This window comes from Elephas maximus, chromosome 17, assembly GCF_024166365.1.
Source record: "Elephas maximus indicus isolate mEleMax1 chromosome 17, mEleMax1 primary haplotype, whole genome shotgun sequence".
NCBI classification, from domain to species: Eukaryota; Metazoa; Chordata; class Mammalia; order Proboscidea; family Elephantidae; genus Elephas; species Elephas maximus.
Window position 1 is genome coordinate 46,356,065 of NC_064835.1, and position 26,990 is coordinate 46,383,054.

Genomic DNA, 26,990 nt, shown 5'->3' on the forward strand with positions numbered 1-26,990 from the left:
CCTTCTATGATCCTGCTTTGTCTTTTCTAGTCACAAAATTATACTTTATGTGATATATTTGGCTCTTGAAGTACATTGGCTTGTTTCACAACCTATCGTCCATGTAATTTGCTTTCAATTCACTGACTGCTTTGCATAGGCCCCTCCAACACCAGGCTGGCTGCTCAGATACTATAAACAGGGCCTTTGCTATGGGAGCTGATCTGCATCGGGCAAGCAGGGGCAGCAAGATGGTGCCACACACTCTGGTCCTCATGTCCCTGTTGCTCTGGGCCTCTGGTGAGAAATTAAAAGTGTTTCAATCTCTGTACAGTAGTATCTTCCTAGAGATGAAAGACGACTTTAACAAATAGTGGGAAATGACAGTTATTTACAAAATGGAACCAATTATTTGCTGGTATGTAATATCACTAGATGTTGTGGTATAAATGGTATATTTTAACGTATGTGTGAAAATGTGTGTATGTATATGTATGCATGGTAACTGTCCACTCTGATTGCAGGTGCCAGTGGGGACATTGTGATGACCCAGTCTCCAGCCTCTCTGGCTAAGTCTCAAGGAGAAACGGTCACCATCAACTGCAAGGCCAGCCAGAGTGTGAGCAACTACTTATCTGGGCACCAGCAGAAACCAGGACAGGCTCCTAAGCTACTCACCTACGGGGTATCGTACCGGGCATCTGGGGTTCCTGACCAGTTCAGTGGCAGTGGGTCTGGGACGGACTTCACTCTCACCATCAGCAACTTCCAGGCTGATGATGCCACAGTTTATTATTGTCACCAGGGTAAGAACGTACCTCCCACGATGCTTCAGCCTCGAACACAAACCTCCCCCCTAGGGCTACAGGCCAGTGAGTCTTCACTGCACCAGTTGCTTCCTTTCTGCTCAGCCCTGAACTTGCAGGCTTCCTCTCTCTGCCCCAAAGACCACACCTCCTGACTAATTCCTTGGAGTATTTGGAAGTTAGATGAGAAAGGAAGGGACGTGGCTTCTTCTGGATCCCCTTTTGTGGGAAATTATAGAAAAAAGAATGCTCTAAAAATCTCTTGTAGGCTTTGTCGGGAGTTTTCATATCACCGGAACCTGCTTGTTTTACAAGGATAGATCACGTGACTGATTTGGGGAAGGGTGCAGTGAGTTTTATACCCTGAAAGATTAGTTCTGTCTTCCTTGTGCCTTCTTTACTCCAGAACATTCTCATTTTAATTGCTTATTTTCCTGGACACTCTCCTTTCTCTGCAATTACCCCTCACAGCTCTGGACCTAACCCGGTATTAAATCTGGGCCATTCATGTTTAAAACTTCCCTAACAGAAGGTAATCTTCCTCTCTTACTTTTTTCTTCAGTGGATTCTGTTTTCCAGCCAAGCCTTCCTGGGCAATGGTAATGAAGGTGTTTTCTTGCTCTAAGCTCCCATTTTACTGCCCTTTTCTCTTCTCTCCATTTCTCTCAGTGGCACACATTTTTTCAAAGGCCACTCTCTAAGTCATTAACCCTATCACTCTAGAAACAGGGGCCAGCTTTTCCATGTTCTTTTTCATTACTTCCTCTTTAAATTAATCCCTTGGGCACCCAAGATTAATTTCGTGACTGAAGGAAATCATGGTTCTGTCTTGTTGTTAGTTGCCATCTTGTCAGCCCTGGAGTCATGACAACCCAAAGAGAAATAAGATCTGAGTGTAGTGATCCATAGGATTTTCACTGGCTGATTTTTCAGAAGTAGATCACCAGGCCTTTCTCTCTAGTCTCTATTAGTCTGAAAGTGCTGCTGAAATCTGTTCAGCATCACAACATGGATAGAGGAAGTGAGGTAAATGAGGCCTGTGGGTCCGTCCTCAGGTTTATGCAGAAGCCAGCCTAAGTAGTGTTTCCAGTCAGTGTAGAGGGGACTCCTACTGGCCCTGCAGCTAATGGAGACTTTCTTTCCTGGAGGACAGCAGACATTCTGGCACCTAGTGAGCAGGATCTGCCCGCTAGAAACTAAAATGACAGGGAACTGAGGATGATCCAGAGATATGTGCCATCAGGGATAGAAGGGAAATCAAACCAAAATGGCCTCTAACCGGGAAATGCGGAAAGGCCTGTGTGGCTTGTAACATTTATTTCACATCTCTTTTCAAATTGTAGACCTATCTGAATAGGAGGATCACTCTGGAGAGAAAACTCCATGTCTAGATTTTGTCTCACCTGCAACATAGTAGATCAGAAGCCTAGCATGTGGGTGGTGCCAGCCCTACAACTTCTCTCTGTGATGTTGCTCAGATTCCATCCCCCAAGAAACTCTATTTCATAGCTTTTTTTTTTTAATTTATTCCATTTGTTTGTGGGAACACTGGTTGCAAAGTGGTTAAGAGCTATGATTGCTAATGAAAAGGTTAGCAGTTCAAATCTACTGGGTGTACCTTGGAAACTTTTGGGGGCAGTTTTACTCTGTCCTATATGTCACTATGTGTTGTAATCAACTCAATGGAAAAAGGTTGCATTTTTTTGCTGTTGCTGTTGAGAACATACACAAGAAAGCACACACTGGTTCAATACTTTCTATACTTCTTAGCTCTTTTGAGGTTCAGGTCATCAGGTGTGAGCTCAGGTTGGGGTGTGCCAAGCGAACATTTATGCAAAGAACCACGGAGTGTAATGGTGAAATTCTTAGATCAAAGGATTGTGGTTCAAAAACTTCTAAACTGCACGTTTCTTACTTCTTGAATAGGGCAGTACTATTTGAATATGGCAAATATGTTTTTTTTGGATTCTCTGATGACAATAGTTATATTTTAGTTTTCCTGCCATAATTGCTGAAGGTGCCTGAGTGCTGCAGACCGTTTGTGCTCAGCTAATAACCTAAAGCTTGGCAGGTGGGACCCACCCATTTGGGCCCCAGAAGAAAGGCTTAGTGGTCTGCTTCCATGAAGATTACAGCACAGAAAACCCTGTGGAGCTCAGGGCTGCTCTGTAACACATGTGGTTGCTAGGAATTGGAACCAAGTCAATGGTAATGGGTTTGATTTTGGTTGATTACACTCTCTGGGAATGGAAATATATTCTTGAAGAGCACTTACTGAAATTGTTTTGAGGAAATGGTACTAATGCTCAATTCACAGAGTCAACAATGTTTCCAAACAGAATGGTAGCAGAGGCTTCCAATATCCAATTTTCCATCACTGGTGTCCAGTGCTGGTGGAGCCAGTCCATCAGTGCTGGTGGTGGGATCATATACAACCTCTTTCTCTGATTTATCATGAACTGTGCTTTTGCCAGCTGGTTTCATGTACATTTTCTACACTGTGTTCTGTAGACTTTTAGTCACATCTTCATGACACCCAGTAATCGTTTCATTTTCTGCTTAATTTAGACTTCGTTGGTTTCTCTTGTTTGCAATCAAAATCCCTGACTGATAAGAATATATTTCAATATTTGACAGTATTAGATCTTCATCGAAGTTTTTTCACCTTGAATATTAATAGTTATACTAACCATTTTACATTTCTCTTTTTTAAGTTGCCAAAAAAAAAAAAAAATCTTATCAGTCTGTTGCTCATTTTTGTTATTGTGTTGTTAGGTGCTGTCCAGTCAGTTCCAACTCTTAGGAACCGTATGAACAACACAATGAAACACTGCCCAGTCCTAGGCCATCCTCATAATTCTTCTTATACTTGAGCCCATTTTGCAGCCACTGAGTCAATCCGTCTCGTTGACGGTCTTCCTCTGTTTCATCGACCCTCTACTTTACCAAGCATGATGTCCTTCTGCAGGGTCTGATCCCTCCTGCGAACATATCCAAGGTATGTGAGACAAAGTTTCGCCACCCTCCCTCCTAAAGATCACTCTGGCTGTACCTCTTCCAAGACAAATTTGTTCCTTCTGGAAGTCCACTGTATGTTCGATATTCTTCACCAACACAATATTCAAAGTCATCAATTCTTCTTTGGTCTTCCTTATTCATTGCCCAACTTTCACATACATAGGAGGTGATTGAAAACATCATGGCTTGGTTCACATGCATCTTAGTCTTTGAAGTGAGGTCTGTGCTTTCTAACACTTTAGAGAGGTCTTTTCCAGCCAATTTGCCTGGTACTATGCATCCTTTGATGTCTTGAATGTTGCTTCCATGGACATCGATTGTGGATCCAAGGACAGTGAAATCCATGATAATTTCAGTATTTTGTCTATTTATCATGGTGTTACTTATTGGCCCAGTTGTGAAGATTTTTGTTGAAGTGTAATTCATACTGAAGGCTATGGTCCTTGATCTTCATCAGTAAATTCTTCAAGTCCTCTTCATTTTCAGCAAACAAGTTCGTGTCATCTGCATCATGCAGGTTGCTAAAGAGTCTTCCTCCAACCCTGATTCCTCATTCTTCTTCATATAATCCAGCTTCTCAAATTATTTGCTCAGCATATAGACTGAATAAGTATGGTGAAAGGATACAACTGTGACACACGTTTTTAGACTTTAAACCATGCAGCATCTCCTTATTGTCTTTGAATGACTGCCTGTTGATCTATGTACAGGTCCTCATGCACACATTTAGGTGTTCTGGAATTCCCGTTCTTTGCAATGTTATCCATAATGTATACAAACCACACAGTTGAATGCCTTTGCATAGTCAATAAAACACATGTAAATAAGTTTCTGGTATTATCTGCTTTTAGCCAGTCTCCATCTGACATTAGCAAGGATATCCCTAGTTCCACGTTGTTGTCTGAATCTGACTTGCATTTCTGGCAGTTCCCTCCCAATATACTGCTGTAACCACTTTTGAATGCATATTGTTCGATGATTTCCACATTCAGTTGGATTACCCTCCATGGAAGTAGGTATAAATATAGACACAGTCTTAAAATTCTTACGTTTAGAAAGAAAAACATTTCTGTTATTCTGTATCATTCTATTAGTTGATGGAATAAATTCTACTTTCTACATATTTCAGTTTATTTTTGTTTTTGTTTTTTTAAACCCAACTTTTAAAATTCCTATATCTCCTTTTTTTCTCAACAAGAAGTAATTGGGGAAATAATAACCTACCTCCCAAGGTACTTCAGCAATACAAACCTCCTCCTGAGGGATACAGGCCAGCGAGTCTTCACTGCACCAGCTGCTTCCTTTTTGCTCAGCCCTGACCATGCACGTTTCCTCTCTCTGCCCCAAAGGCTACATCTCCTGACTAATTCCTTGGAGTATTTGGAAGTTCCAGGAGAAAATGAAGGGATGTGGCTTCTTCTCGATCCCCTTTTGTGGGAAATTATAGAAAAAAGAATGCTCTAAAAATCTCTTGTAGGCTTTGCCAGGAGTTTTCATATCACAAGAACCTACTTGTTTTACAAGGATAGATCACATGACTGATTTGGGGAAGGGTGCAGTGAGTTTTATACCCTGAAAGATTAGTTCTGTCTTCCTTGTGCCTTCTTTACTCCAGAACATTCTCATTTTAATTCCTGATTTTCCTGGACTCTTTCCTTTCTCTGCAGTTACCCCTCACAGCTCTGGGCCTAACCCAGTATTGAATCTGGGCCCTTCATGTTTAAAACTTCCCTCACAGGAGGTAATCTTCCTCTCTTACTTTTCCTTCCATGGATTCTGTTTTCTAACCAGGCCTTCCTGGGCAATGTCAATGAAGGTGTTTTCCTGCTCTAAGCTCCCATTTATTGCCCTTTTCTCCTCTCTCCATTTCTCTCAGTGGCACTCGTTCTTTCAAAGGCCAGTCTCTAATTCATTAACCCTACCACTCTAGAAACAAGGGCCAGCTTTTCCGTGTTCTTTTTCATTACTTCTTTAAATTAATCCCTTGGGCACTCAAGATTAATTTCGTGACTGAAGAAAATCATGGTTCTTTCTTGTCGTTAGTTGTCATCTTGTCAGGCCCTGAGTCATGACAATGCAAGAAACTAATATTTGACTGTTGTGATCCATAGGATTTTCACTGGCTGATTTTTCAGAAGTAGATCACCAGGCCTTTCTTTCAAGCCTGTATTAATCTGCAAGTGCTACTGAAACCTGTTCAGCATCCCAACCACATGTGTGGAGGAAGTGTGGTAAACGAGGCCCGAATGTCCCAGCTCCTGTTTATGCTGACAACCCGAGTAGTGTTTCCAGTCAGTGTAGATGAGACTCTGACTGGCCATGCAGCTAGGGAGACTGTCTCTCCTCGGAGACAGCAGAGATTCTGGTACCTCCTCAGCAGGATCTGCCCTCTGGAACCTAAAGTGTCAGACACACGAGCATAAGCCAGAGATGCTATGTAATCAGGGAGAGAAGGAAGACCAAACCAATGGTCTCTAACGGGGACAAGAGGACAGGCCTGGTTGGCTTGTAGCATTTATTTGATATCTCATTTCAAAATGTAGGCCTATCTGAATAGGAGGATCACTCTGGAGAGAAAACTCCATGTCTGGGAAATGAGCCTTCTTGGGCAGATAGAGGAAGTGTGCATGTTCAGGACTGTGGAGGAAGGAAGCAGCTGGTGCAGTGAAGACTCACAGGCCTCCAGCCCTGGGAGGAGGCTTGTGTTCCAGGCTGAAGCACTGTGAGAGGGCAGCCATAATGTTGCTAACAGCAAAAACCTGCCTCATCCTCAGCCTGGAAGCTGCTGATGGTGAGAGTGAAGTCTGCCCCAGACCCACTGGCAAGAAGCCCCTCAGGGATCTCAGATGCCTAGTGGGATGCAAACGAGATAAGCAGCTTAGGAGCCTGCGCTGCTTCCTTCCAGTAGTAGGCTAAAACACTGCTAACACTCTGGCTGGACTTGTACTGACGGTGACCATTCCTCCTGGAGACACAGTCAAGGAGACAGGAGACTGTGTTACCATGATGTCCCCACCGACACTGCGATCACAGAGGACCATTACTATACATACATACATACACTGATGTCCCCACCGACACTGCGATCACAGAGAACCATTACTATACATACATACATACACTTTTTCCTAGGCATATTAAAATACACCATTTTAAATGTGCATTTCAGTGGAATACATGTCACACATCATTAACCGATTATTTACCAATATGTCCTAATATCATTTTTCAGCTCTACAATGAAACTTCTCTAAAGGGATTGAAGCACTTTTCATTTCTCACCAGACACCCAGAGCAACAGGAACGTGAGGACAGGAGCCTGTGACAGCATCTTGCTACCTTCATCTGCCTGAAAAGGATTAGCTCACATTGCAAAGTCCCCATTTATAAAATATGAGCACCCAGACATGGCCTGGAGGGTCTATGCAAAGCCATCATTGAATATGGAAGCAAAGTACAAGGGCGGTGCGTTGTGAAACTAACCAATGTAAATCAATGACTAGAAAAGACAAAATACTCAACTTAGAAGCTCTAATATCAACTAAGAAGCTCTAAAACTACAAACATAAGCTTCTCTTAAGAAGAGTTTCTATTTGAAATAAGGAAAAAAAAAATTGAAATGAGTTCAACGTACATATGACAATGGAGAACTTTTGACTCACTTTTTGATAATTTATGGCCAAAAAATCTCTGAACTCTAAAGCCACTTTTTATCCTGAAGGACAGTTTAAGGTCACTGTATACACTAAAGATTTAATTCTAGGGTATGTAAGATCCAGGGAAATGGAAGACAGGCCCAGAAGTTACCCATTTGGGGAGCCCTTAGGAAACCTATGTTGTGCTAGAGCCAAGAGGGGAGGGCTATAACCCCAAAGTCAGTGTGAAGCAAAGAAAGCGAACCTATCCTTCCCACAGCTCCTAGGAAATGATCAAAGGGCTCTAGGGTCGTTGTGGAAATGGACAGAAGAAAATAAGCAAGATTTCCTTGGGAAGTTGTGTCTGAAAGTCAACCTTCCAAGGAGTTTCACTCCAGGTGTCTATGGTCTAGGTGATTCTGGAGCTCTCCAACCAAGCACAACAGATAGGTCCAACAAATGGAAGCTGCCCCAGAAGAGGGCACACCCATCATAAATCCTCAGGACACCTCACAAATAATTTTTCAAAAACTGATACCCCCAAGAAGTCAGAGATCCTTAACAGCCAAGAACACGAGATAACTGGGATATGAATATGAAGGTGATGCAACTGAAATAACAGAGAACAAAAGGCATTCTCTTCACACTTCAGATTTGGGAGCTATGTGAGTTTATTTAAAGAAATAAATGATAAACTTTATATTGCATGCAAGGCACAAAAACTAAAAGCAGGGTACTTCATTTCTGAAAAAAAAAAAACTTCCAGAAATTAGATACAGAATTCACGTCTGTCAGGTTGTCATACTGTGGGGGCTTGCATATTGCTGTGATGCTGGTAGCTATGCTGCTGATATACAAATACCAGGAGGGTCACCACAGTGGACAGATTTCAGCTGAGCTTCCAGACCAAGACAAACTAGGAAGAAGGACCTGGTGGTCTGCTTCTGAAAGAATCAGCCAGTGAAAGCCTTATTAATAGCAGGAGAACAATGTCTGTTACAGTGCCAGAAGATGAGCCCCTCAGGCTGGAAGGCACTCAAAAGACGACTGGGGAAGAGCTGCCTCCTTAGAGTTGACCTTAATGACACGCATGGAGTCAAGCTTTCGGGACATTGTTGTGGTGATGTGGCATGACTGAAAATGAGAAGAAACATCTGAACATCCATTAATAATTGAAATGTGGAACGTATGAAGTTCAAGTCTCAGAAAATGAGAAATTGTCAAAAATAAAATGGAGGAAGGCGGGGGCCAAGATGGCGGACTAGGTGGATGCTACCGCGGATCCCTCTTGCAACAAAGACTCGGAAAAACAAGGGAATCGATCACATACATAACAATCTACGAACTCTGAACAACAAGCACAGACTTAGAGACGGAAAACAAACAAATACGGGCAGACAGCGACTGTTTTCAGAACTAGGAGCCAGCGCACCAGGCAGGTGACCTTCGGAGCTCGATCGGGGGCAGAGCCCAGCGGGGCAGACGGCACAGAAAGGGGGCCCACCCCTTCCCCCCCGAACCCATCCCGGGAGGAAGCCTAGCAGGTTGGCACGGGCGGCGTAGGGGCGCAGCCGGAGGGAGAAGCACCCGGGAGGCAGTGACTGATCTGGGAGGGGGGAGAACAGCGTCCCAGCTGGGGTGCCGTCCTGCCGGGAGTTAGGCGAGAAGCCGACGGGGCGCGAGCGGGTGGGGGGTCAACTATATTTCCCTAAAGTGACCCCAGGGCGGGGCCCACACGTTCGTGCGGGAGGACGCACACCCAGTCCGCGCGTGTGGCACGGCACACCAGAGGGAGAAATCCCCGGTAGTGTCTGGTCTCAAAACAGGGAAAGCAGCATCCCAGACGGGCAGCCATTCCGCTGGGATCTGGGCACGCGCGGGCGCGCGCGGGCGGGGCATGAGCGCGGGGTCCATTTTTATTACCCTGAATTGACCCAGGGGGCGGGACCACCTGGTCGTGCGAGTGACGCCCTCCCAGTTTGCACGAGAGGTGTGGCACACCGGAAGGAGAAGTCCCCAGGAGGAACTGATTGGTCCCGAAGCGCAGAAAGTAGCGTCCCAGACAGGGTGTCGTCTTGCCGGGGCTTGGGCGCGTGCACGAGCGGGGCGTGAGCGCGGAGTCCATTTTTATTGCCCTGAATTGACCCAGGGGGCGGGCCCACCGGGCCGTGCGGAGGAACTGATTGGTCCCGAAGCGCAGAAAGTAGCGTCCCAGACGGGGTGCCGTCCTGCCGGGGCTTGGGCGCGCGCACGAGCAGGGCGTGAGCACGGAGTCCATTTTTATTGCCCTGAATTGACCCAGGGGGTGGGCCCACCTGGCCGTGCAGGTGACCCCAAACCAGTTCGCGCGAGAGGTGTGGCGCTCTGGAAGGAGAAGTCCCGAGGAGGAAGTGACTGGTTCCCGTACAGGGAAAGCAGCGTCTTAACCCGGAAGTCGTCCCGCTGGGATTTGGGCGCGCGCACAGGCGGGGCGTGACCGCGGGACCTAATTATAATCGCCTGAATAGACCCTGGGGGCGGGCCCACCCGTTCGTGCGGGAAACGCCCACCCAGTGCCCACGAGCGGTGCCGCGCACCGGAGGAAGTCCCCAGGAGGAATTGACTGGTTTCTGAACAAGGAAAGCAGTGTCCCAGCCAGGGACCCGTCCAGCCCGGATTTTGGCGAACGGGGGCAGAGCGTGAACGTGTTGTTCAGCTCTATATTCTGTGGTGCTACACTCCTAGCTCTCAGATCCCTCCCCCACCCTCCCCAGGCGACCCCATTAACATCCGAATACCCGGAGCCAGAGAGAGAATTCAGATAGGGATCTGACTGCATTTTTTTTTAGCTGACTACTTGGAAAATCTAGTTTCCCAGTGATGGCTCGGAGACAGCAGTCCATATCAAACCACATAAAGAAACAGACCATGACAGCTTCTCCAACCCCCCAAACAAAAGAATCAAAATCTTTCCCAAATGAATATACAATCCTGGAATTATCAGATACAGAATATAAAAAACTAATTTACAGAATGCTTAAAGATATCACAAATGAAATTAGGATAAATGCAGAAAAAGCCAAGGAACACACTGATAAAACTGTTGAACTCAAAAAGATTATTCAAGAACATAGTGGAAAAATTAACAAGTTGCAAGAATCCATAGAGAGACAGCATGTAGAAATCCAAAAGATTAACAATAAAATTACAGAATTTGACAACGCAATAGAAAGTCAGAGGAGCAGACTCGAGCAATTAGAATGTAGACTGGGACTTCTGGAGGACCAGGGAAACAACACCAACATAGCTGAAAAAAAATCAGATAAAAGAATTAAAAAAAATGAAGAAACCCTAAGAATCATGTGGGACTCTATCAAGAAGGATAACTTGCGAGTAATTGGAGTCCCAGAACAGGGAGGGGGGACAGAAAACACAGAGAAAATAGTTGAAGAACTCCTGACACAAAACCTCCCTGACATCATGAAAGAAGAAAGGATATCTATCCAAGATGCTCATCGAACCCCATTTAAGATTGATCCAAAAAGAAAAACACCAAGACATATCATCATCAAACTTGCCAAAACCAAAGACAAACAGAAAATTTTAAAAGCAGCCAGGGAGAAAAGAAAGGTTTCCTTCAAGGGAGAATCAATAAGAATAAGTTCAGACTACTCAGCAGAAACCATGCAGGCAAGAAGGGAATGGGACGACATATACAGAGCACTGAAGGAGAAAAACTGCCAACCAAGGATCATATATCCAGCAAAACTCTCTCTGAAATATGAAGGAGAAATTAAGATATTTACTGATAAACACAAGTTTAGAGAATTTGCAAAAACTAAACCAAGACTGCAAGAAATGCTAAAGGAGATTGTTTGGCCGGATGACCAATAATATCAGCTACCAGCACAATACAAGGTCACAAAACAGAACGTCCTGATATCAACGCAACTCAAACAGGGAAAGCACAAAAACAAACAAATTAAGACTAATTCTAAAAAATAAATAAATAAACAAAATAATACACACAACAGGAAATCATGGAAATCAATAGATAAACGATCAAAATAATCAAAAAGAGGGACTAAATATAGGAGACATTGAACTGCCAGATGGAGAGTGATACAAGGCGAAATAGAAGGATACAAGTTAGGTTTTTACTTAGAAAAATAGGGGTAAATAAAAAGGTAACCACAAAAAGGAATATCAATTCCATAACTCAAGAAAAAAGCCAAGAAAAACGTAACGACTCAATAAACACAAAGTTAAACATTATGAAAATGAGGATCTCACAAGCTACTAAGAAAAACGTCTCAGCACAAAAAAGCATGTGGAAAAATGAAATGGCCAACAACACACATGAAAAGGCATCAAAATGACAGCACTAAAAACTTACTTATCTATAATTACGCTGAATGTAAATGGACTAAATGCACCAATAAAGAGACAGAGAGTCACGGACTGGATAAAGAAACACGATCCATCTATATGCTGCCTACAAGAGACACACCTTAGACTTAGAGACACAAACAAACTAAAACTCAAAGCATGGAAAAAAATATATCAAGCAAACAATAAGCAAAAAAGAAGAGGAGTAGCAATATTAATTTCTGACAAAATAGACTTTAGACTTAAATCCACCACAAAGGATAAAGAAGGACACCATATAATGATAAAAGGGACAATTGATCAGGAAGACATAACCATATTAAATATTTACGCACCTAATGACAGGGCTGCAAGATACATAAATCAAATTTTAACAGAATTGAAAAGTGAGATAGACACCTCCACATATATAGTAGGAGACTTCAACACACCACTTTCGGAGAAGGACAGGACATCCAGTAAGAAGCTCAATAGAGACACGGAAGACCTACTTACAACAATCAACCAACTTGACCTCATTGACTTATACAGAACTCTCCACCCAACTGCTGCAAAATATACTTTTTTTTCTAGCGCACATGGAACATTCTCTAGAATAGACCACATATTAGGGCATAAAACAAATCTTTCCAGAATCCAAAACATCGAAATATTACAAAGCGTCTTCTCAGACCACAAGGCAATGAAGCTAGAAATCAATAACAGAAAAACTAGGGAAAAGAAATCAAATACTTGGAAAATGAACAATACCCTCCTGAAAAAAGACTGGGTTATAGAAGACATCAAGGAGGGAATAAGGAAATTCTTAGAAAGCAACGAGAATGAAAATACTTCCTATCAAAACCTCTGGGACACAGCAAAAGCAGTGCTCAGAGGCCAATTTATATCGATAAATGCACACATACAAAAAGAAGAAAGAGCCAAAATCAGAGAACTGTCCCGACAACTTGAGCAAATAGAAAGTGAGCAACAAAAGAATCCATCAGGCACCCGAAGAAAACAAATAATAAAAATTAGAGCTGAACTAAATGAATTAGAGAACAGAAAAACAATTGAAAGAATTAACAAAGCCAAAAGCTGGTTCTTTGAAAAAATTAACAAAATTGATAAACCATTGGCTAGACTGACTAAAGAAAAACAGGAAAGGAAACAAATAACCCGAATAAGAAACGAGAAGGACCACATCACAACAGAACCAAATGAAATCAAAAGAATCATATCAGATTACTACATAAAATTGTACTCTAACAAATTTGAAAACCTAGAAGAAATGGATAAATTCTTGGAACAATACTACTTACCTAAACTAACACATTCAGAAGTAGAACAACTAAATAGACCCATAACAAAAAAAGAGATTGAAACGGTAATCAAAAAACTCCCAACAAAAAAAAGTCCTGGCCCAGATGGCTTCACTGCAGAGTTCTACCAAACCTTCAGGGAAGACTTAACACCATTACTATTGAAGGTATTTCAAAGTATAGAAAAAGACGGAATACTACCCAACTCATTCTATGAAGCTACCATCTCCCTGATACCAAAACCAGGTAAAGACATTACAAAAAAAGAAAATTTTAGACCTATATCCCTCATGAACATAGATGCAAAAATCCTTAATAAAATTCTAGCCAATAGAATCCAACAACACATCAAAAAAATAATTCACCCTGATCAAGTGGGATTTATACCAGGTATGCAAGGCTGGTTTAATATCAGAAAAACCATTAATGTAATCCATCACATAAATAAAACAAAAGACAAAAACCACATGATCTTATCAATTGATGCAGAAAAGGCATTTGACAAAGTCCAACACCCATTTATGATAAAAACTCTCACCAAAATAGGAATTGAAGGAAAATTCCTCAACATAATAAAGGGCATATATGCAAAGCCGACGGCCAATATCACTCTAAATGGAGAGAACCTGAAAGCATTCCCCTTGAGAACGGGAACCAGACAAGGATGCCCTTTATCACCACTCTTATTCAACATCGTACTTGAAGTCCTAGCCAGAGCAATTAGGCTAGACAAAGAAATAAAGGGTATCCAGATTGGTAAGGAGGAAGTAAAGCTATCACTATTTGCAGATGACATGATAGTATACATGGAAAACCCTAAGAAATCCTCCAGAAAACTACTGAAACTAATAGAAGAGTTTGGAAGAGTCTCAGAATATAAAATAAACATACAAAAATCACTTGGATTCCTCTACATCAACAAAAAGAACACCGAAGAGGAAATAACCAAATCAATACCATTCACAGTAGCCCCCAAGAAGATAAAATACTTAGGAATAAATCTTACCAAGGATGTAAAAGACCTATACAAAGAAAACTATAAAACTCTGCTACAAGAAATTCAAAAGGACACACTTAAATGGAAAAACATACCCTGCTCATGGATAGGAAGACTTAACATAGTAAAAATGTCTATTCTACCAAAAGCCATTTATACATACAACGCACTTCCAATCCAAATACCAATGTCATACTTTAAGGGAATAGAGAAACAAATCACTAATTTCATATGGAAAGGAAAGAACCCCCGGATAAGCAAAGCATTACTGAAAAAGAAGAAGAAAGTGGGAGGCCTCACTCTACCTGATTTCAGAACCTATTATATAGCTACAGTAGTCAAAACAGCCTGGTACTGGTACAACAACAGGCACATAGACCAATGGAACAGAACTGAGAATCCAGATATAAATCCATCCATTTATGAGCAGCTGATATTTGACAAAGGACCAGTGTCAGTCAATTGGGGAAATAATAGTCTTTTTAACAAATGGTGCTGGCATACCTGGATATCCATTTGCAAAAGAATGAAACAGGACCCATACCTCACACCATGCACAAAAACTAACTCCAAGTGGATCAAAGACCTAAACATAAAGACTAAAACGATAAAAATCATGGAAGAAAAAATAGGATCTACCCTAGGAGCCCTAATACAGGGCATAAACAGAATACAAAACATTGCCAAAAATGATGAAGAGAAACCCGATAACTGGGAGCTCCTAAAAATCAAACACCTATGCACATCTAAAGACTTCACCAAAAGAGTAAAAAGACCACCTACAGACTGGGAAAGAATATTCAGCTATGACATCTCAGACCAGCGCCTGATCTCTAAAATCTACATGATTCTGTCAAAACTCAACCACAAAAAGACAAACAACCCAATCAAGAAGTGGGCAAAGGATATGAACACACATTTCACTAAGGAAGATATTCAGGCAGCCAACAGATACATGAGAAAATGCTCTCGATCATTAGTCATTAGAGAAATGCAAATTAAAACTACGATGAGATTCCATCTGACACCAACTAGACTGGCATTAATTCAAAAAACACAAAATAATAAATGTTGGAGAGGCTGCGGAGAGACTGGAACTCTCATACACTGCTGGTGGGGTTGTAAAATGGTACAACCACTTTGGAAATCCATCTGGCGTTATCTTAAACAGTTAGAAATAGAACTACCATACAACCCAGAAATCCCACTCCTCGGAATATACCCTAAAAATACAAGACCCTTCACACAAACAGATATATGCACACCCATGTTTATTGTAGCTCTGTTTACAATAGCAAAAAGCTGGAAGCAAACAAGATGTCCATCAACGGACGAATGGGTAAATAAATTGTGGTATATTCACACAATGGAATACTACGCATCGATAAAGAACAGTGACGAATCTCTGAAACACTTCATAACATGGAGGAATCTGGAAGGCATTATGCTGAGCGAAATGAGTCAGTTGCAAAAGGACAAATATTGTATAAGACCACTATTATAAGATCTTGAGAAATAGAAAAAACGGAAAAGAACACATACTTTTGTGGTTACAAAGGGGGGAGGGAGGGAGGGAGGGAGGGAGAGGGCTTTTTATTGATCAATCTGTAGATGGGAACTGCTTTGGGTGAAGGGAAAGACAACACTCAAAACATGGAAGGTCAGCCTAATTGGACAGGATTAAAAGTAAAGAGGTTTCCGAGATAAAATGAAAGCTTCAAAGGATAGCGAAGCAGGGGCTGGGGTCTGGGGAACTTGGTTTGAGAGGACTTCTAAATCAATGGGCAAAACAATTCTATTATGAAAACACTCTGCATCCCACTTTGAATTGTGGCACCTGGGGTCCTAAATGCCAACAAGCAGCCATCTAAAATACATTAATTGGTCTCAACCCACCGGGAGCAAAGGCAAAGGAAGAACACCAAGGTCACATGACAACTAAGAACCCAAGAGACAGAAAGGGCCACTTGAACCAGAGACCTACAATATCCTGAGACCAGAAGAACTAGTTGGTGCCTGGCCACAATCGATGTCTGCCCTGTCAGGGAACACAACAGACAACTCCTGAGGGAGCAGGAGACCAATGGGATGCAGACCCCAAATTCTCATTAAAAGACCACACCTAATGGTATGATTGCGACTAGAGGAATCCCAGAGACAATGCTCCCCAGAACTTCTGATGGCACAGGACAGGAACCATCCCCGAAGACAAATCATCAGGCATGAAAAGGACTGGTCAGTGGGGGGGAGAGAGATACTGATGAAGAGTGAGCTAATTAAATCAGGTGGACACAGGAGAGTGTGTTGGCAACTCTTGACTGGAGGGGGGATGGGAAGATAGAGAGAGAGGGAAGAAGGTAAAATTGGCACGAAACGAGAGACTATAAGGGCTGACTCAATAGGGGGAGAGCAAGTGGGAGAAGGGAGTAAGATGTATGTAAACCTACATGTGACAGACTGATTGGAATGGTAAATGTTCACTTGAAGCTTAATAAAAATTTAAAAAAAAAAAACAAAAAACTTATTTATCTATAATTACGCTGAATGTAAATGGACTAAATGCACCAATAAAGAGACAGAGAGTCACGGACTGGATAAAGAAACACGATCCATCTATATGCTGCCTACAAGAGACACACCTTAGACTTAGAGACACAAACAAACTAAAACTCAAAGGATGGAAAAAAATATATCAAGTAAACAATAAGCAAAAAAGAAGAGGAGTAGCAACATTAATTTCTGATAAAATAGACTTTAGACTTAAATCCACCACAAAGGATAAAGAAGGACACTATATAATGATAAAAGGGACAATTGATCAGGAAGACATAACCATATTAAATATTTATGCACCCAATGACAGGGCTGCAAGATGCATAAATCAAATTTTAACAGAATTGAAAAGTGAGATAGACACCTCCACATTTATAGTAGGAGACTTCAACACACCACTTTTGGAGAAGGCCAGGACATCCAATAAGAAGCTCAATAGAGACACGGAAGACCTACTTACAACAATCAACCAACTTGACCTCATTGATTTATACAGAACTCTCCACCCAACTGCTGCAAAATATACTTTTTTTCTAGTGCACATGGAACATTCTCTAGAATAGACCACATATTAGGTCATAAAACAAACCTTTGCAGAGTCCAAAACATCGAAATATTACAAAGCATCTTCTCAGACCACAAGGCAATGAAACTAGAAATCAATAACAGAAAAACTAGGGAAAAGAAATCAAATACTTGGAAAATGAACAATACCCTCCTGAAAAAAGACTGGGTTATAGAAGACATCAAGGAGGGAATAAGGAAATTCTTAGAAAGCAACGAGAATGAAAATACTTCCTATCAAAACCTCTGGGACACAGCAAAAGCAGTGCTCAGAGGCCAATTTATATCGATAAATGCACACATACAAAAAGAAGAAAGAGCCAAAATCAGAGAACTGTCCCTACAACTAGAACAAATAGAAAGTGAGCAACAAAAGAATCCATCAGGCACCCGAAGAAAACAAATAATAAAAATTAGAGCTGAACTAAATGAATTAGAGAACAGAAAAACAACTGAAAGAATTAACAAAGCCAAAAGCTGGTTCTTGGAAAAAATTAACAAAATTGATAAGCCATTGGCTAGACTGACTAAAGAAAAACAGGAAAGGAAACCAATAACCCGAATAAGAAACGAGAAGGACCACATCACAACAGAGCCAAATGAAATTAAAAGAATCATTTCAGATTACTACGAAAAATTGTACTCTAACAAATTTGAAAACCTAGAAGAAATGGATGAATTCTTGGAAAAACACTACCTACCTAAACTAACACATTCAGAAGTAGAACAACTAAATAGACCCATAACAAAAAAAGAGATTGAAACGGTAATCAAAAAACTTCCAACAAAAAAAAGCCCTGGCCCAGACGGCTTCACTGCAGAGTTCTACCAAACCTTCAGAGAAGACTTAACACCACTACTACTGAAGGTATTTCAAAGAATAGAAAAAGACGGAATACTACCCAGCTCATTCTATGAAGCCACCATCTCCCTGATACCAAAACCAGGTAAAGACATTACAAAAAAAGAAAATTTTAGACCTATATCCCTCATGAACATAGATGCAAAAATCCTTAATAAAATTCTAGCCAATAGAATCCAACAACACATCAAAAAAATAATTCACCCTGATCAAGTGGGATTTATACCAGGTATGCAAGGCTGGTTTAATATCAGAAAAACCATTAATGTAATCCATCACATAAATAAAACAAAAGACAAAAACCACATGATCTTATCAATTGATGCAGAAAAGGCATTTGACAAAGTCCAACACCCATTTATGATAAAAACTCTCACCAAAATAGGAATTGAAGGAAAATTCCTCAACATAATAAAGGGCATATATGCAAAGCCGACGGCCAATATCACTCTAAATGGAGAGAACCTGAAAGCATTCCCCTTGAGAACGGGAACCAGACAAGGATGCCCTTTATCACCACTCTTATTCAACATCGTACTTGAAGTCCTAGCCAGAGCAATTAGGCTAGACAAAGAAATAAAGGGTATCCAGATTGGTAAGGAGGAAGTAAAGCTATCACTATTTGCAGATGACATGATAGTATACATGGAAAACCCTAAGAAATCCTCCAGAAAACTACTGAAACTAATAGAAGAGTTTGGAAGAGTCTCAGGATATAAAATAAACATACAAAAATCACTTGGATTCCTCTACATCAACAAAAAGAACACCGAAGAGGAAATAACCAAATCAATACCATTCACAGTAGCCCCCAAGAAGATAAAATACTTAGGAATAAATCTTACCAAGGATGTAAAAGACCTATACAAAGAAAACTATAAAACTCTGCTACAAGAAATTCAAAAGGACACACTTAAATGGAAAAACATACCCTGCTCATGGATAGGAAGACTTAACATAGTAAAAATGTCTATTCTACCAAAAGCCATTTATACATACAACGCACTTCCAATCCAAATACCAATGTCATACTTTAAGGGAATAGAGAAACAAATCACTAATTTCATATGGAAAGGAAAGAACCCCCGGATAAGCAAAGCATTACTGAAAAAGAAGAAGAAAGTGGGAGGCCTCACTCTACCTGATTTCAGAACCTATTATATAGCTACAGTAGTCAAAACAGCCTGGTACTGGTACAACAACAGGCACATAGACCAATGGAACAGAATTGAGAATCCAGATATAAATCCATCCATTTATGAGCAGCTGATATTTGACAAAGGACCAGTGTCAGTCAATTGGGGAAATAATAGTCTTTTTAACAAATGGTGCTGGCATACCTGGATATCCATTTGCAAAAGAATGAAACAGGACCCATACCTCACACCATGCACAAAAACTAACTCCAAGTGGATCAAAGACCTAAACATAAAGACTAAAACGATAAAAATCATGGAAGAAAAAATAGGATCTACCCTAGGAGCCCTAATACAGGGCATAAACAGAATACAAAACATTGCCAAAAATGATGAAGAGAAACCCGATAACTGGGAGCTCCTAAAAATCAAACACCTATGCACATCTAAAGACTTCACCAAAAGAGTAAAAAGACCACCTACAGACTGGGAAAGAATATTCAGCTATGACATCTCAGACCAGCGCCTGATCTCTAAAATCTACATGATTCTGTCAAAACTCAACCACAAAAAGACAAACAACCCAATCAAGAAGTGGGCAAAGGATATGAACACACATTTCACTAAGGAAGATATTCAGGCAGCCAACAGATACATGAGAAAATGCTCTCGATCATTAGTCATTAGAGAAATGCAAATTAAAACTACGATGAGATTCCATCTGACACCAACTAGACTGGCATTAATTCAAAAAACACAAAATAATAAATGTTGGAGAGGCTGCGGAGAGACTGGAACTCTCATACACTGCTGGTGGGGTTGTAAAATGGTACAACCACTTTGGAAATCCATCTGGCGTTATCTTAAACAGTTAGAAATAGAACTACCATACAACCCAGAAATCCCACTCCTCGGAATATACCCTAAAAATACAAGACCCTTCACACAAACAGATATATGCACACCCATGTTTATTGTAGCTCTGTTTACAATAGCAAAAAGCTGGAAGCAAACAAGATGTCCATCAACGGACGAATGGGTAAATAAATTGTGGTATATTCACACAATGGAATACTACGCATCGATAAAGAACAGTGACGAATCTCTGAAACACTTCATAACATGGAGGAATCTGGAAGGCATTATGCTGAGCGAAATGAGTCAGTTGCAAAAGGACAAATATTGTATAAGACCACTATTATAAGATCTTGAGAAATAGAAAAAACGGAAAAGAACACATACTTTTGTGGTTACAAAGGGGGGAGGGAGGGAGGGAGGGAGGGAGAGGGCTTTTTATTGATCAATCTGTAGATGGGAACTGCTTTGGGTGAAGGGAAAGACAACACTCAAAACATGGAAGGTCAGCCTAATTGGACAGGATTAAAAGTAAAGAGGTTTCCGAGATAAAATGAAAGCTTCAAAGGATAGCGAAGCAGGGGCTGGGGTCTGGGGAACTTGGTTTGAGAGGACTTCTAAATCAATGGGCAAAACAATTCTATTATGAAAACACTCTGCATCCCACTTTGAATTGTGGCACCTGGGGTCCTAAATGCCAACAAGCAGCCATCTAAAATACATTAATTGGTCTCAACCCACCGGGAGCAAAGGCAAAGGAAGAACACCAAGGTCACATGACAACTAAGAACCCAAGAGACAGAAAGGGCCACTTGAACCAGAGACCTACAATATCCTGAGACCAGAAGAACTAGTTGGTGCCTGGCCACAATCGATGTCTGCCCTGTCAGGGAACACAACAGACAACTCCTGAGGGAGCAGGAGACCAATGGGATGCAGACCCCAAATTCTCATTAAAAGACCACACCTAATGGTATGATTGCGACTAGAGGAATCCCAGAGACAATGCTCCCCAGAACTTCTGATGGCACAGGACAGGAACCATCCCCGAAGACAAATCATCAGGCATGAAAAGGACTGGTCAGTGGGGGGGAGAGAGATACTGATGAAGAGTGAGCTAATTAAATCAGGTGGACACAGGAGAGTGTGTTGGCAACTCTTGACTGGAGGGGGGATGGGAAGATAGAGAGAGAGGGAAGAAGGTAAAATTGGCACGAAACGAGAGACTATAAGGGCTGACTCAATAGGGGGAGAGCAAGTGGGAGAAGGGAGTAAGATGTATGTAAACCTACATGTGACAGACTGATTGGAATGGTAAATGTTCACTTGAAGCTTAATAAAAATTTAAAAAAAAAAAACAAAAAACTTATTTATCTATAATTACGCTGAATGTAAATGGACTAAATGCACCAATAAAGAGACAGAGAGTCACGGACTGGATAAAGAAACACGATCCATCTATATGCTGCCTACAAGAGACACACCTTAGACTTAGAGACACAAACAAACTAAAACTCAAAGGATGGAAAAAAATATATCAAGTAAACAATAAGCAAAAAAGAAGAGGAGTAGCAACATTAATTTCTGATAAAATAGACTTTAGACTTAAATCCACCACAAAGGATAAAGAAGGACACTATATAATGATAAAAGGGACAATTGATCAGGAAGACATAACCATATTAAATATTTATGCACCCAATGACAGGGCTGCAAGATGCATAAATCAAATTTTAACAGAATTGAAAAGTGAGATAGACACCTCCACATTTATAGTAGGAGACTTCAACACACCACTTTTGGAGAAGGCCAGGACATCCAATAAGAAGCTCAATAGAGACACGGAAGACCTACTTACAACAATCAACCAACTTGACCTCATTGATTTATACAGAACTCTCCACCCAACTGCTGCAAAATATACTTTTTTTCTAGTGCACATGGAACATTCTCTAGAATAGACCACATATTAGGTCATAAAACAAACCTTTGCAGAGTCCAAAACATCGAAATATTACAAAGCATCTTCTCAGACCACAAGGCAATGAAACTAGAAATCAATAACAGAAAAACTAGGGAAAAGAAATCAAATACTTGGAAAATGAACAATACCCTCTTGAAAAAAGACTGGGTTATAGAAGACATCAAGGAGGGAATAAGGAAATTCTTAGAAAGCAACGAGAATGAAAATACTTCCTATCAAAACCTCTGGGACACAGCAAAAGCAGTGCTCAGAGGCCAATTTATATCGATAAATGCACACATACAAAAAGAAGAAAGAGCCAAAATCAGAGAACTGTCCCTACAACTAGAACAAATAGAAAGTGAGCAACAAAAGAATCCATCAGGCACCCGAAGAAAACAAATAATAAAAATTAGAGCTGAACTAAATGAATTAGAGAACAGAAAAACAACTGAAAGAATTAACAAAGCCAAAAGCTGGTTCTTGGAAAAAATTAACAAAATTGATAAGCCATTGGCTAGACTGACTAAAGAAAAACAGGAAAGGAAACCAATAACCCGAATAAGAAACGAGAAGGACCACATCACAACAGAGCCAAATGAAATTAAAAGAATCATTTCAGATTACTACGAAAAATTGTACTCTAACAAATTTGAAAACCTAGAAGAAATGGATGAATTCTTGGAAAAACACTACCTACCTAAACTAACACATTCAGAAGTAGAACAACTAAATAGACCCATAACAAAAAAAGAGATTGAAACGGTAATCAAAAAACTTCCAACAAAAAAAAGCCCTGGCCCAGACGGCTTCACTGCAGAGTTCTACCAAACCTTCAGAGAAGACTTAACACCACTACTACTGAAGGTATTTCAAAGAATAGAAAAAGACGGAATACTACCCAGCTCATTCTATGAAGCCACCATCTCCCTGATACCAAAACCAGGTAAAGACATTACAAAAAAAGAAAATTTTAGACCTATATCCCTCATGAACATAGATGCAAAAATCCTTAATAAAATTCTAGCCAATAGAATCCAACAACACATCAAAAAAATAATTCACCCTGATCAAGTGGGATTTATACCAGGTATGCAAGGCTGGTTTAATATCAGAAAAACCATTAATGTAATCCATCACATAAATAAAACAAAAGACAAAAACCACATGATCTTATCAATTGATGCAGAAAAGGCATTTGACAAAGTCCAACACCCATTTATGATAAAAACTCTCACCAAAATAGGAATTGAAGGAAAATTCCTCAACATAATAAAGGGCATATATGCAAAGCCGACGGCCAATATCACTCTAAATGGAGAGAACCTGAAAGCATTCCCCTTGAGAACGGGAACCAGACAAGGATGCCCTTTATCACCACTCTTATTCAACATCGTACTTGAAGTCCTAGCCAGAGCAATTAGGCTAGACAAAGAAATAAAGGGTATCCAGATTGGTAAGGAGGAAGTAAAGCTATCACTATTTGCAGATGACATGATAGTATACATGGAAAACCCTAAGAAATCCTCCAGAAAACTACTGAAACTAATAGAAGAGTTTGGAAGAGTCTCAGGATATAAAATAAACATACAAAAATCACTTGGATTCCTCTACATCAACAAAAAGAACACCGAAGAGGAAATAACCAAATCAATACCATTCACAGTAGCCCCCAAGAAGATAAAATACTTAGGAATAAATCTTACCAAGGATGTAAAAGACCTATACAAAGAAAACTATAAAACTCTGCTACAAGAAATTCAAAAGGACACACTTAAATGGAAAAACATACCCTGCTCATGGATAGGAAGACTTAACATAGTAAAAATGTCTATTCTACCAAAAGCCATTTATACATACAACGCACTTCCAATCCAAATACCAATGTCATACTTTAAGGGAATAGAGAAACAAATCACTAATTTCATATGGAAAGGAAAGAACCCCCGGATAAGCAAAGCATTACTGAAAAAGAAGAAGAAAGTGGGAGGCCTCACTCTACCTGATTTCAGAACCTATTATATAGCTACAGTAGTCAAAACAGCCTGGTACTGGTACAACAACAGGCACATAGACCAATGGAACAGAATTGAGAATCCAGATATAAATCCATCCATTTATGAGCAGCTGATATTTGACAAAGGACCAGTGTCAGTCAATTGGGGAAATAATAGTCTTTTTAACAAATGGTGCTGGCATACCTGGATATCCATTTGCAAAAGAATGAAACAGGACCCATACCTCACACCATGCACAAAAACTAACTCCAAGTGGATCAAAGACCTAAACATAAAGACTAAAACGATAAAAATCATGGAAGAAAAAATAGGATCTACCCTAGGAGCCCTAATACAGGGCATAAACAGAATACAAAACATTGCCAAAAATGATGAAGAGAAACCCGATAACTGGGAGCTCCTAAAAATCAAACACCTATGCACATCTAAAGACTTCACCAAAAGAGTAAAAAGACCACCTACAGACTGGGAAAGAATATTCAGCTATGACATCTCAGACCAGCGCCTGATCTCTAAAATCTACATGATTCTGTCAAAACTCAACCACAAAAAGACAAACAACCCAATCAAGAAGTGGGCAAAGGATATGAACACACATTTCACTAAGGAAGATATTCAGGCAGCCAACAGATACATGAGAAAATGCTCTCGATCATTAGTCATTAGAGAAATGCAAATTAAAACTACGATGAGATTCCATCTGACACCAACTAGACTGGCATTAATTCAAAAAACACAAAATAATAAATGTTGGAGAGGCTGCGGAGAGACTGGAACTCTCATACACTGCTGGTGGGGTTGTAAAATGGTACAACCACTTTGGAAATCCATCTGGCGTTATCTTAAACAGTTAGAAATAGAACTACCATAAAAATTCAAAAAACACAAAATAATAAATGTTGGAGAGGCTGCGGAGAGACTGGAACTCTCATACACTGCTGGTGGGGTTGTAAAATGGTACAACCACTTTGGAAATCCATCTGGCGTTATCTTAAACAGTTAGAAATAGAACTACCATACAACCCAGAAATCCCACTCCTCGGAATATACCCTAAAAATACAAGACCCTTCACACAAACAGATATATGCACACCCATGTTTATTGTAGCTCTGTTTACAATAGCAAAAAGCTGGAAGCAAACAAGATGTCCATCAACGGACGAATGGGTAAATAAATTGTGGTATATTCACACAATGGAATACTACGCATCGATAAAGAACAGTGACGAATCTCTGAAACACTTCATAACATGGAGGAATCTGGAAGGCATTATGCTGAGCGAAATGAGTCAGTTGCAAAAGGACAAATATTGTATAAGACCACTATTATAAGATCTTGAGAAATAGAAAAAACGGAAAAGAACACATACTTTTGTGGTTACAAAGGGGGGAGGGAGGGAGGGAGGGAGGGAGAGGGCTTTTTATTGATCAATCTGTAGATGGGAACTGCTTTGGGTGAAGGGAAAGACAACACTCAAAACATGGAAGGTCAGCCTAATTGGACAGGATTAAAAGTAAAGAGGTTTCCGAGATAAAATGAAAGCTTCAAAGGATAGCGAAGCAGGGGCTGGGGTCTGGGGAACTTGGTTTGAGAGGACTTCTAAATCAATGGGCAAAACAATTCTATTATGAAAACACTCTGCATCCCACTTTGAATTGTGGCACCTGGGGTCCTAAATGCCAACAAGCAGCCATCTAAAATACATTAATTGGTCTCAACCCACCGGGAGCAAAGGCAAAGGAAGAACACCAAGGTCACACGACAACTAAGAACCCAAGAGACAGAAAGGGCCACTTGAATCAGAGACCTACATTATCCTGAGACCAGAAGAACTAGTTGGTGCCCGGCCACAATCGATGTCTGCCCTGTCAGGGAACACAACAGACAACTCCTGAGGGAGCAGGAGACCAATGAGATGCAGACCCCAAAATTCTCATTAAAAGACCACACCTAATGGTATGATTGCGACTAGAGGAATCCCAGAGACAATGCTCCCCAGAACTTCTGATGGCACAGGACAGGAACCATCCCCGAAGACAAATCATCAGGCATGAAAAGGACTGGTTAGTGGGGGGGAGAGAGATACTGATGAAGAGTGAGCTAATTAAATCAGGTGGACACAGGAGAGTGTGTTGGCAACTTTTGACTGGAGGGGGGATGGGAAGATAGAGAGAGAGGGAAGAAGGTAAAATTGGCACGAAACGAGAGACTGTAAGGGCTGACTCAATAGGGGGAGAGCAAGTGGGAGAAGGGAGTAAGATGTATGTAAACCTACATGTGACAGACTGATTGGAATGGTAAATGTTCACTTGAAGCTTAATAAAAATTTAAAAAAATAAAATGGAATGCATAAAGGTCAATATCCTAGGTATTAGTCAGCTGAAATGGACTGGTATTGGTCATTTTGAGTCGGAATATCGTGTGGCCTACTATGCCGGGAATGACAACTTGAAGGGAATGGCATTGAACTCTTCATCAAGAAGAACATTTCAAAATCTATCCTGAAGTGCAAGGCTGACAGTGACAGAATAACATCTACAGGCCTACAAGTAAGACCAGTAAATACGAGTGTTATTCAAATTTACCCACCAACCACTAGGGCCAAAGACGAAAAAATAGAAGGTTTTTACCAAGTTCTGGGGTCTGAAATTGATTGAATATGCAGTCAGGATGGTGATTTGAATGAGAAAGTTGGAAATAAAGAAGGATCAGTATATGGAAAATATGGCCTCGGTGGTAGAAAGAATTTTGCAGATTGCATAATTTGGAGACTATGAAAAGAGTCGGTCTCAGTTTGGTGACTACATAGAAGTCTTTCAATGAGTGAAACAGGACCTAACTGGAAGGGGATGTGAAATCAGCAGAGGTTTTAAAAATGATGTTTCATGCTGACAGAAATGATGCTAAAGTGAGGGGAACATGGATAACTCAGAA

The 26,990-nt window shown here is 40.7% G+C and overlaps 1 gene segment (V, D, J or C); it reads left to right on the forward strand.

The window, feature by feature from the left end:
• Positions 1–222: 222 nt before the first annotated feature.
• LOC126060265 (immunoglobulin kappa variable 4-1-like) overlaps positions 223–26,990 on the forward strand; it is a 51,717-nt gene continuing 24,949 nt past the window's right edge. The window contains 1 exon segment of the V gene segment in view: positions 223–279. Within this exon segment, the coding sequence occupies positions 231–279 (49 nt within the window).